Source organism: Piliocolobus tephrosceles, chromosome 6 (genome assembly GCF_002776525.5).
Source record: "Piliocolobus tephrosceles isolate RC106 chromosome 6, ASM277652v3, whole genome shotgun sequence".
Classification (NCBI taxonomy): Eukaryota; Metazoa; Chordata; class Mammalia; order Primates; family Cercopithecidae; genus Piliocolobus; species Piliocolobus tephrosceles.
Genome location: NC_045439.1, coordinates 15,853,410 through 15,866,417, shown reverse-complemented (window position 1 = coordinate 15,866,417; position 13,008 = coordinate 15,853,410). Strand labels below are relative to the sequence as shown.

Sequence of the window (13,008 nt, the reverse complement as noted above, 5' to 3'; positions counted from 1 at the left end):
GGCAGGAGATCGAGACCATCCTGGCTAACATGGTGAAACCCCGTCTCTACTAAAAAAAATACAAAAAACTAGCCAGGCGAGGTGGTGGGCGCCTGTACTCCCAGCTACTCAGGAGGCTGAGGCAGGAGAATGGCGTAAACCCGGGAGGCGGAGCTTGCAGTGAGCTGAGATCCGGCCACGGCACTCCAGCCTGGGCGACAGAGCGAGACTCCGTCTCAAAAAAAAAAAAAAAACAACCAAAACACCCAAACAACCCTTGGAAGAAGATGTTTACAGCACCTATGTCAGAGACAAGGCAGATTTCTTTGACACACAATAAATGCTTAGCAATAAAAAGGAAAAGCTCAGTATCTAAGAAGATAAATGGTCAAAAGCTATGGACAGAAAATTGAAATACCATTTTCTGCTTGTCAGATTGGCAAAGATCAAGGATTCTAGAATTCATTGTGTTGGCAAGGGTGGGAGAAAGTGGACATGAGCACATTGTTGACTGGAATGTAAACTGGTACAATTCTGCAGAAGGCAATGGACAAAACTTATCAAAATTAAAGAGTACACTCCCTTTCACCCATCAGTTCCACTGTTTAGAGTTTATCTTACAGATAAAAAAAAAATACACAGTCGGCCCTCAGTATCCATGGGGAGTTGGTTCTAGGACCTCCCTCGAATACCAAAATCCATGATGCTCGAGTCCCTGATATGAAATGGTGCAGGATTTGCATATAACCTATGCACATCCTCCTGTGTATTTTAAATCATCTCTAGATTACTTAAAGTACCCAATACAATGTAAATGTTATTTAAATAGTGCTTATACTGTATTGTTTAGGGAATAATGACAAGAAGACAAAGTTTGTACGTGTTCAGTACAGACACATTTTTTTCAAATATTTTTAATCCAAGGTTGGTTAAATCCATGGATGCAGAACCCGAGAATGTAAAGGGTAGACTGCGTATAGGGATACTTATTGAAGCATTATCCGTAATGGCAAAATACTAGAGATACTTATCTTTCAGAGCGGGGGAGCTCAAACCACATAAGGTAAAACCCAACAGTGCAGTGGAAGCTGTTTTCTTCTAAATTTACCTCTTAAAAGGCTATGTGAATGTATGATATGATTCTACGTCTTGACTCAAGCAGTTCTACATATTGACTCTTTGAAAGAGTCAGTCTGGCACAAATTGCCATAATAATCTAAATGTTATCAGCTGAATTTAAGATTCAAATCTAAATGTTAATCAGTAGAGTATTGGTCAAATGATGGTCTAACCATACAGTAGACTTATACTCTGTAGCCGTGACAAAGTATAAGTCACCTTACAGGTGCTGATGTGCACTGACCTACCAGGTAGCACATTCAGAGGGTGGTGGGGGACAAAGTACAGCATGTGAGATTTCTGGAAGATGCATAGAAGTGGTGACAGTGGTTGCCTGTGGCGGGGGTGACTGAGGCTCACAGATAACAGGGAGCCTTTACACTTTGTGGCTGCTCAATTGTTTGCCATGGACCTATGGAAGGGAGCACCAATCATACAGAAAGTGGGAACCTGCTGTGGGCAAGCATCCTTCATCTCCTGGACCTGTCCCCTTACAGAGCAGCTGGTGGCACAGGTATCCTATTCACTATCTCCTTGCCTTGCACATGCACAGACAAGTGGCCTAGGGACTCTCTGCTATGATAGATTTCTCTGCTGGAAATCCAAGGTCATCTCCAAGTGACCTTTCCTGCAAGCCTCAAATCTAGGTCCACCTCCACCGTGGGTTCCCATCACAAGCTCCCAGTGTACTCCGTTCACCAGAAAAAAACCACCAGGAGAGAACAGGCCCACAAATGCCACCCAGACACCATGGCTTTGGGTGTCAGGCCTTGGTCTAACTAATTTCTTCTAAAGCTTACAAAACTTATGGGCTCTGGCAGTATTGTGGGAGCTGATGATGGACACAGGAAACAGAGGTTACCTTGTTTTCATGAACTGCCAAAAAATTGAGTCACATTTGTTTTGTCTCTCAGAGCAGTGAAGCTCAAATTACATAAGGTAAAACCTGGCAGTGCATTGGAAACTATCTGTCTTCTTCTCAATTTTCCTCTTGAAGGACTATGTGAATATATGATACGATTCTAAACCTTGACTCAAGCAAAGTCATTGCTTTGAAACAGTCAATATGGCACAAATTCCAAAAAGATCATAACTGACTGCACTCATTCGTCCTACACATAATGCTCACCGTATGCATATAGCACAGTTTGCTCAGGCCCTACAGGGTCTACAGTCACTTTCCATAGTTCAATTCCACCACCTTCTAGAATAGTAAAGCCACACCCATTCGCTAGGAAGGAGAACTTGACTCTGTTCTATGGGCCACGCAATGAGAAATGGATCTTGTGTGATTATATTAAAATTCAAGGACAGCTCCAAGAAGGCTGGGCGTGGTGCCTCACACCTGTAATCCCAGCACTTTGAGAGGCTGAGGCAGGCGGATCACTCGAGGTCAGGAGTTCAAGATCAGCCTGGCCAACATGGTGAAGCCCCATCTCTTCTAAAAATACAAAAATCAGCAGAGCATGGTGGCAGGTGCCTGTAATCCCAGCTATTTGGGAGGCTGAGGCAGAAGAATCACTTGAACCCGGCAGCAGAGGTTGTAGTAAGCCAAGATCGCACCATTGCACTCCAGCCTGGGTAAAAGAGTGAGACTCCATCCCCACGAAAAAATAAAATAAAAGGATAGCTCCAAGCTGAATCTTAGCCATCAAGTTCTTCAACATTCTAATAATCAGTTACAAAATTTCCTCCCCAACAGTCATGGCAGGCCACGCAAAGTGAGGCAAAGTCTCTGGATAACTGAGTTGGCGGCAGCAAGATGCTAGGCGGAGCTCTCCTGGAATATGCTGACTCTCAGGTCAGTAAGTTTTCCAAGAAACAAGCAAGAGAAGTACCGCCTTTGAGGTCAGGGGAGCTAGTTCCACCCTGGAGGAATGGCCTTCAGCCCTTCTGGTGTATTAGACTTCGGCACTTCAGAAACCCAACTTTGAGACCAATTTGAAAGGCAACTCTGCCCCTACACCAGCCCCACAAGTTCAGGTTTACCTGGCCTGGACACTAAACCATACTGCTTCCCTTTCTGTTCTCTGTAGTCGTTGTTCATGGGGGTGACTGACTAGGACAGGCATCAGAGTTCTCTGCCAGGGACTGGGCTTTTGCATAAGGGAGCTGTGGAGGAGGCGTTACTGCTACTTGTTGGCCCTCAGAGCCAGAATGTTGGGGACCTCTCTGAGCAAGAGGCCGAATGCTGCAGGTGTCTGCAGCAGAGAAGAACAATTGCGAATTCATGGATCACCCCTCCTTTGTACTTCTGCTTAGAATATAAATTGTTAATTTATGGTAGTCATTATGGTGCAATTGAAGATGCCAACACAGAAAAGTCTGACTGAGCTGGGCTCTGTGGCATGCCAAGGCCAGGTAAATCCAAACACGTTTTCAATGCGAAGGCCTGCCAGTGGTGTCAAACAGGGTGGAATATCACACGATTAGCCTTGGCAAAAAAGGAGTCAACAGAAGGACAATTGGTGGATAATAAGCACCCTTCTCAGCCAAATGTGGGCTTTCACCATGCACTGTAAGAGTCAAGCCTGAGAAGGCCCAGGTACGGCTGTACGGATGAAGTGATGAAACCCGAGGAGTGGAATTACCTTTTATGTCGAAATATAAATATGTAAGTAAAAACAGCCATTATTTCTTGGAAGTGCAGTGCAGTGGGATTCTCGTTATTAAAATGCCTGCACAGGCCGGGTGCAGTGGCTCACGCCTGTAATCCCAACACTTTGGGAGGCCAAGGTGGGTGGATCACCTGAGGTCAGGAGTTTAAGACCAGCCTGGCCAAGATGGTGAAACCCCATCTCTACTAAAAACACAACAATTAGCCGGATGTGGTGGCAGGCGCCTGTAATTGCAGCTACTTGGGAGGCTGAGGCAGGAGAATTGCTTGAACCCAGGAGGTGGAGGTGGCAGTGAGCCAAGATTGCACCACTGCACTCTAGCCTGGGTGACAGAGCAAGACTCCGTCTCAAAAAAAAAAAAAAAGCCTGGACACTGCATTTATTTTTGGGCTTTTTAGTGGTGCAGAGGCATTGCTGAGCCAGCAAAGTGCCCTGGGAACTGGGGAAGGGACACTCATGCCCCGCTTCTGGGCCAGTCTCCAGGTCAGAGGCTGCTGCTGTCTCTCTATGAAATTACGGAGAGAGCCATCAGAGAGGAGCAGAGGAGCATAGGAACATAGCGGCACCAAACACACGGCCCCTTCCCTGGCTTTATAAAGTCATCTGTGTCCTTGCCGCCACCTGGCCGTCTCGCAGGGACTCCAAGAATTCACTGCCAAGATGTGCCAGGCATTGCACTCACCAACCCTGGGAGATGGGTGTTATTCCTAAGCCCATCACACAGAATTGGAAACTGAGGCTGAGTTAAATACTTTAAGTCAAATCTATCCAGTTGGTACAGGTATGACTCCAAGTCACTCACAAAGACAGTCTCCATAGCACAAACCCGGTACCCCACATGGCAAACTCCCCAACAATCCTTAGAGTCAAATCCAGAAAACTTTCTTATATGTCTGCTCTGTGCCAGGGCACCAAGGCAGGGGAGAGGGATCAGGGCATACAGAGTCACTCATGGATCCTGCAAAGAAGCAGTAACATTTCGGTGCATGACTGTGAACCTTTGATCTCTCCTGATGAGGGGTGTGGGCTAAACAGGCAAGCGCCCAGGCTTTGGCACAGCAGCAGGTTATGGGTAGGGGCAGAGTGGTACCTGCATGGAGCCAGATCTGTGCCAGCGTCATCCAGGGGTGTAGCGGGCCCTGCTTAGGGGCGCTGCTCTGCAGAGACGAAGCCACTTCTGACAGTGCCTGCTCCACTCTTGAGGCTGCTACTGATGTGGCATGGACGGAGCCTGTGAGAGGTTTTTGAGAAGACTCTATCAGGAGCGAAAGAACAGACCCAACCAGTCAACCCCTTCCTACACAGACAAGTGTGGAACACACACACCCCTTCCCCCATGATGTTTCTAAGATTTACTGTCCACAAAGAAATGTGGGCAATCACGGCCTGGGGCCTTAGTTTCCATCCTTAGGCTTTAGCTAATCTTTTTGTCAACAAACAGAGCACATGCCCCCTCCAGGAGCTCAGCCTAGCAGTGTGAGTGCTGGGAGATGGGGGGCCAGATACACAGCTGTGACGATACTAGTGTTTAAAAATCACATAAATGAAGTGCTACAAAGGGACATTACAAAGCGCCCCTGTAAGGGCCTAAACCTAGAAACTTAATCAGGGTCAGGGGAGGAATACACTTGCCTCCTGGGATAGCATTTGGAGTACATGTACTGGCCATTCTCAAGACAAACCCAGCAACTTCCCAGCCTTGGAGAGGTGGGCTACACCCTCAGTTTAGAACCATATTCTAAGGCATGACTTAAAAACTGCAGAAAAAAGCACACTTTTGCCCTGTGTATAAGCAGATGTCTATCCTTAAGGCTAGACTAGCAGGGGATGGGATGGGATGGGTTTGTAGCAAAGACTTCTGGGGCTCAGAATATGCACCTGCCTAATTACTCTGTAAAACCTGCTGCCCTGAAAGGCTAAGGACATGGCTCGACCGAGCATGTTCACTAGTCAAGGGATAGGTGTAGTTCACAAGTCAAAATGCAAAACTCGTTTCTCTTCACGTTGACCTCTCGGAGGTCCTGATGATCAGAGACCACCTCCTTAAACAGACGCTTGCTTCCCACCTCTTTCTAACATTCACTCTTGGAGATGTGGTTTTAGAATGGATAGCAGGATTCTCAGTTGTTTCAAATTTGAAACTGTTAATGTTTCTATTCACTTGCATCATTCTTAATTTGTACTTCATCAGAAAGCTTAGTATGGAGATAAACATTCCAACACTGAGAGTGGTAACTACTAACTCATCATAAAGTTTAAAATAGTAATAATCTATAAAGATAAATGCTGACTACAAAATAAATGGAGTTATATTCTTCATAATACAAAATTGTGAGCATAAAAATAATTTCAGTTGCACTTTGGAACACACCCATCATCTATAAATTTAAAGAGTATTATTCACAGCAACAGATGCGCCATCCATGTTATGTTTTGATTGCTCCAGTATAATGGTAACATGGATGCCTCTAAATGCACCTGAATCCTTCGGTGGGGCCTTGGTGGATGGAAATCAGAGCGGGCCAACAGTGCCCACAAGGATGACCAAGAGGAGAGCAGCCTCTGGAAAGGTATAGCAAGTCCTGCTGCACAATACGGAATTCAGAGGCTGAGTTAAAAGAGTCTAATTGTCTAGGCGTGGTGGCTCACGCCTGTCATCCCAGCACTTTGAGAGGCCAAGGTGGGTGGATCACCTGAGTTTTGGAGTTCGAGACCAGCCTGACCAACACGGAGAAATCCCATCTCTATTAAAACACAAAAATTAGCCAGCTATGGTAGCACATGCTTATAATCTCAGCTACTCGGAAGGCTGAGGCAGGAAAATCGCTTGAACCCGGGAGGTGGAGCTTGCAGTGAGCCGAAATTGCGCCATTGCACTCCAGCCTGGGTGACAGAGCGAGACTCTGTCTCAAAAAAAAAAAAAAAAAAAAAGTCTAATTGATAGCATATGAAGGGAGAACCTAGGAAGTGTGGCTAAGAATCTATCCTTGTCTAGACAAAGTATGTCTAACTACTATTTTTTAAAAATCTAAATAGCAAAATGATTAAACTGCTGTTGAAATTTCTTATTTGTCACCTTTTTATGGAAAGTAATATTCTAACTTTGATTACAAGGACTTGATGTAGTTTCCCTGAGACTTTTAGTAGCAATGATAGTTAAATAAATGAGTAGCCTAGAGGTTGTTGCTACCCTATTCTGCCATTACCAAGCTGGCTACCTTCTCACTGGCTTGAACAGTGGTTCTCAACCTTAACTTCACATTAAAATCATTTGGGATTTAAAAAATCATGAGGTTATAGCTACATCCCAGACCAACCACATCACTCAGTCTAGGGGTGAGGACTGGCATCTCTGTTAATCACCCCAAGTGATTCCAATGTGCAGCTAAGAATGAGAACCACTCGCCTGGAGAGACAGGAAGCAAATGTTATGAATATTTGGTCAAAAAAAGCCTGTACACGGGCCAGGCAGCCTGAGCTCTCCTGCTTCGCTGCAGCTCAAGGGTCACCTGGGGAACAGAGTTCCAGGAAGAGCTTGTTCTCTAGAACAGCGGTTCTTCGACTTTTTGGTCTCAGAATCTCTTCAGATGCTAAAAAATCATTGAAGACCTTAAAGAGATTGTTTATATGAGTTATGTCTATTGATATTCGCATTAGAAGTCAAAATTGGGACATGTTTAAAATATTCACTTACTAATTCATTAAAAAATAACAACAATAAACTATTGCTCTGGAAGCATTCTGTACCTTATCTACCAGGTTCTGTGAATCTTTTGCTACAGGAATTTGTGACTTTTGGAGGGGCTAATTTTGGTTTTTGGATTAACTGTTTTGTTTGGTCCACAAATAAATAATCAGAACTACTGCCAAAGTTTCTTCTCTGTGTGATATTTACACACAACTAAATCAATTAATTCCTAGCACAATATATTTTACTATGAAGAAGGTCTGGCAGATGATGATGATGATGGTGATGATGATGACAGCAGTGGTGGTTGTCAGTTTTAGAGAACATACCATGCTTCAGGCACTGCGATTGGCACTTTATATGTACTAATCTTTAACCAGAATGAAAACACTAGTCTGGTTCCAAATCTGTCCTCTAAGTCCAGCTCTGATGCCACCTCCTACAGGAAGGCTGTTGTGAGCCTTCCGCTTCTCCCTACAGTAAGTGAGACCCTCTGGCCCTTGGTGCTTCTATGAGTTTGTCACTAACAATGCACAGACCACAGGTTTTAAAGTTAATGTTCACTGTCTCCCTTATTAGACTGTGTGGGTCTAGAAGACGGGAACTACGCCCTCAGTCTAGGGATTTTCAGGGACTGACAATACCAGACCCATACTAGACATTAGGTAAATGGGTGTGCAGGGAATGAACGAGTGCTGTCAGTAGACAAGTCACTGTCTGAAATTCAGAAGAGGGCGCCCCCTCTCTGGGTGCACGTCTGTGTGCTCCACTCTTCCCCCCAACAATGGCTCAGAGGCCGGAATCTTCACCCACTCAAAGGGCACTTCAGTATAGTGCTCATCACTTCCAACAATCCAGACTAAAAATGACAGTGATGAATAGTTCCAATTAAACACGGACGTTTCCCCTCTCTAACGTAAAATTAAAATATAGAGAAGGATAACAGGCTTATAAGAAATAATGCTTTTCTTCCTATCAATTTCTTGGTACACACATTTCACCAGGGCAGAGAGCCTTCATGCTCTGAACCAGGGATGAATATTAGGGCACTCACATAATAATAGCAGATAACTGACAATAGTGAAATTAGATAAGTTGGTATCTAATATTCCTGAAAATAACACAACAAAGAAAAGTCTTCCATTGAATTAGTATTGGAAGGAGGGGGAAAGAAAAACATCACTTTAATCAGAATGGATATAGCTGGTTAAAAAACAAAACAAGCAGGCCAGGTGCAGTGGCTCATGCCTGTAATCCCAGCACTGTGGGAGGCCAAGGCAGGCAGATCACCTGAGGTCAGGAGTTTGAGACCAGTCTGGTCAACACAGTGAAACCCTGTCTCTACTAAAAATACAAAAATTAGCTGGGCATGGTGGTGCACGCCTATAATCCCAGCTACTCAGGAGGCTGAGGCAGGAGAACAGGCTGCAGTGAGCTGAGACTGTACCATTGCACTCCAGCCTGGGTGACAAGAGTGAGACTCTATCTCCAAAAAAACAAAAAACAAAAAACAAAAAAACCCCCACAACCCTGTATTTTATTGTTTCATAGAACTGAAATGGTGACTATACAGACACTGGATTTTGACTTACACAGGTAAACAGCTGGAAATACTGGCTCTAACCAGCATATTTTTAAAGAACCCCTTTCTTTCTGACCACGGCAAACCTGTTCCCGCATCATACATCAGAATGAGAGCACTATTAACTTAAGCTGGAAATGGGCAAACTGAGGCTTGAAAAGGGAATCAGAAGTTAGACTATAGGACATATTTCCAATTTGAAATCCAAGGCTCTGCAGAAATAAATTTCCAAATAATCAGGTTCAACAGGTGAGCCAGGGAGAGCACCTGGGCTGCTGTGCATCTCTCATCTGCCACCCGGCTTCAAGAGGTCCCACCACTGCCAGAGCCCACAGGGCTGTGTGCCGTGCAGCGGCTGCCGTGCTCCATCTAGGAGACAATGTGCCTCTCTTCCACAGTCACAGGACACAGGGCTCTGAAAAGCCACTGCTAAGACCCACTGGACCGAGGGCTGACGTAGGCAGGTGAGAGCTCGCTCTGAAATTTAGCCCAGGTCTGTGGTCTAATGGCCCGAATGGTGCAGGGGCATGTGACATCCAGGAGCAGAGGCCATCTGCATTTCCACAAGCCAATGGCTTTCCTTGCACTCCCACCTAGATCCTCAACAGAAAATGTTATCTTGGACACTTGATACAGAGGCAAAGTGCCTGTGTATCCTTCTAGGCTCCTTTCTCCATCACTGTGCCTGGGGGTAAGGACGGGGGAAGGCAGTCGAGGACCCAGGAACTGTGGTGGGTCAAGAGGACCCACAGCCAAGAGGATCAGGAACCAAGAGGAACCCAGGTCACTGACCTCAGGGCACCACGAGTCCAAGCTCTGAACCCCTCCTGAGGTTTTCTGACCCATGCTCCTATCATTCACTGAGGGCTGTTGAGAAACCCTGCCTGCCACAAGTAGGACACTGGGGACGGCTAGCTCAAATTGCCTTTGCAGGTGAAGCTTCTCCAAAAATCCTTTTTCCAATGCACATGACACCTATGGTGAATTTCACATAGACCTCAGCTGTGGCAATCACATGTGAGCCCTATTCCACCAAAGTTCATCATCCAAAGGGATCCCAGCGCCAATAATTCTGTTAAGAAAAGGCACAGGCTGGGCGTGGTGGCTCATGCCTGTAATCCCAGCACTTTGGGAGGCTGGGGTGCGTGGATCACTTGACGTCAGGAGTTTGAGACCAGCCTGGCCAAAATGGCAAAACCCCATCTCTACTAAAAATACAAAAAAAAATTAGCTGGGCCTGGTGGCGGGCGCCTGTAATCCCAGCTACTCGGGAGGCTGAGGCAGGAGAATCGCTTGAACCCAGGAGGCAGAGGTTGCATTGAGCTGAGGTGGCACCATTCACTCCAGCCTGGGTGACACAGTGAGATTCTGTCTCAAAAAAAGAAAAGAAAAGGGCATAACTGATAAATTAAGTGGCTTAGTTAGTTATGCTTCATATTCCTGTATTTGTCACACACAGTGTTGCCAAATAAATAGCATATATTATATTCCAGCTCTCCTTATAACTATCTGGTGGCCTCAGTTAAGTGGCTGCAGTCTGAAGGACGCCTCGCCTTCCCTCTCCCCTCAGAGCACATAGAAGATGAGCTGGATCTCAGATGAAATCCTGCCCACCCAGTGACTTGGCAAGCATTCCAGTGCCAGGAACAATGGATAGCCACATTACATGATGTGTGAAAAACATCCTCTACCAAAGGAAAGACGTCAGCCGACCACCTCACACAGGGCTGGCAGGATTTGGGGCAGCTCCTTGCTTCCCAGCCCTGGCGAACTCACTCCATGCCTCATGGGCGTGAACGTGGGAGAACAACGGCACGTGGCCGCACCCCAAGCCCCATCTCTGTTTGGCACCCACATTCTTTCTGTCCAATGCTGCAGCAGCAGACACCTGTCCTTCCCATACTTTTCTGACAAGTAGCTGAGCCACTGCAGTTGTGGGCATGCAGAAATCACTTGCTGCTAATGAATCTCCGTACCTGTTTTCCCTTGACCTTGAAATGATTCCAAATTCTCTGTCAACTTATTTATCTTCCAGTTCTTGGAAGGTGTGCCCCCAAAACAATTAAAATAATAAGAAAAAGCAGCAGTTCCATCTCTTAAAGAACCTGAATATTAAGCAGCAATCAGAATGACTCAGCATTCTGTCAGCTAGATTTGCTTTAGAATTTTCATTTCTGAACAGGAAAAAAAAATTCTGTTTCTCAAGATAGGACTTGGAAATAAATCAGTCCAACACTGCAGACTGCTGGCAGCTCTGTGCCCTTCTGTCTCTGTGTGTCACCTGTGCTTGATGTACCAGAATGTCCTGGGGGCTGAGGATGGGAGGAGGCGGAGGAGCTAGTCATGGCTGTCTCTTATTTCTTGAAGGGAGAGGAAGAGGCGTGAGTGTCCACTCTCACTTCGGCCCTCAAAGCAGGCATATTTCTCCATACCTTCAAAAACCAGAACTGCTGTTCCCTCACTTCCCTGGCGCCCGGGAGTTAGGACAATTCCCATCTTTGCTGTAGGGTAGTCCTGCTTTCTGAGGAGGCGACTCCAGGTGGTGGCTCCTTGCACCGCGCTGCCACAGCTCTCCTCTCCATCTGCTGCTTCCCTGGGAACTGCCCTCGCGCCTTGTGTCCCCCAGTGTGACAGCAGGGGCGGGGTCGCTGCCCACCCAGTCCCACCAACCACGAGGGCTCCTGCTGTGGGTTCCTCTGATAAATAAATCACCTTGGTCACCATTCTAGGAGACACTTCCGTTTTTCACCAAGTGAAAAAAGGATTAAGACTCATAGCCCCAAGACGGGATCAGGTTCCCACTGACTTTAACAGAATATCAAGCACCGTTTAAACCTGACAGCACGTGTCTTGTCCTGAGAGGGGAAAGCTCTTTCCAGGGAAGGACCCCAGTAAGGCAGGGAGGGCCGGGGACATGTCGTCACCGGTGGGCATGCAGGGCTAGCGCAGCATGCTGCTGGTGGGTGCTGGCAGGGCCAGGCGGTCACACGGAAAGCATGGAGGGAAGCCGTTCACACGCATGCAGGAAGGTGCCAGCTGTCAGAGCGAGCCTCCGCCGGTGGCTCTGCACTAGAGACAGTACCTTCTGGAGGACTACATTGGGCAGATGCTTCCATCTCCACCTGAACCCTCCCCGATGTATATTTATGAGCCTGTATCTTGGGGTGGAAGTGCCTTCTGCCTGGGGAAGGCTCTCTGAGCCTCCAAGTGCCTGACTGCCGGCGTCCTGGGGAAAGCCTCCCAGGTTGGGATGATATTCTAATGCTGGACACACTCCCCAACTTCTACCTGAGTGACACTTCCTGGTGGCTTGTCAGTCTCCTATCATTCCACTCAATCTTGTTTCAAGAAAGATACTACAGAACTAATTAAGGAGAATTATATTAAATTAATTTTAGTTTAATTAAAATAGTAAAAAAAAGGTTCTATATTAGGGCTGAATTTTTAAAATTACCACCCCTCAAAAATGGTACGTCATCACAGAGTGATGTTCCCATATATACATAGATTTCTTTTAAAGCTACTTTATTCTATTAAGCAGGAACAGAGACTAAAACTGCCTAATGGACTAGTCACCTCCTGATCATGATATACATTCTTGAGTGTTAGAAAATGCAACTCAATAAAATGCTAGTCATAATGGAAAGAGAAAAACATCACTACTCTCTTGAATTCTTTTCTCAATCTTACTTTATTTTAGAGGGATGTTCTTTCATTAATGTATTTACTCTCTTCTCCTGGTGACTTACTGCTAAAGAGAGCAGCAGTTTCACTAGAATCAGTGATAGGAAAAATGGAGCCAAGAACTCAAGTCGGTAATCTTGATTTTAGCACGTTCTTGGAGAGGGGAATAAAACATCAGCACAGATTTTTCTCCAAAAAGACCACTGCTAGGGCACCTGCAGGGGAGCGCCGGGGTCCTCTAAGAAGTGATGAGCAGCATGCAGACAGCCCTGCTGGTTCCTTCCAATCCTGCTTAGCCACTTCCACTCTTCTGGTCCTAGCTGCCCAGGGCGTAACTC

General features: G+C 46.1%; 1 protein-coding gene across 4 annotated transcripts in view; it reads right to left on the bottom strand.

The window, feature by feature from the left end:
• Positions 1–13,008, bottom strand: part of TTC7B (tetratricopeptide repeat domain 7B) — a 296,302-nt gene that overhangs the window by 71,886 nt on the left and 211,408 nt on the right. For all 4 annotated transcript variants that reach the window (XM_023205449.2, XM_023205448.2, XM_023205447.1 and 1 more), the window contains exon 18: positions 4,807–4,947. In XM_023205449.2, coding sequence (XP_023061217.1) covers positions 4,807–4,947 — 141 coding nt within the window. The remainder of the gene's footprint in view (positions 1–4,806; positions 4,948–13,008) is intronic.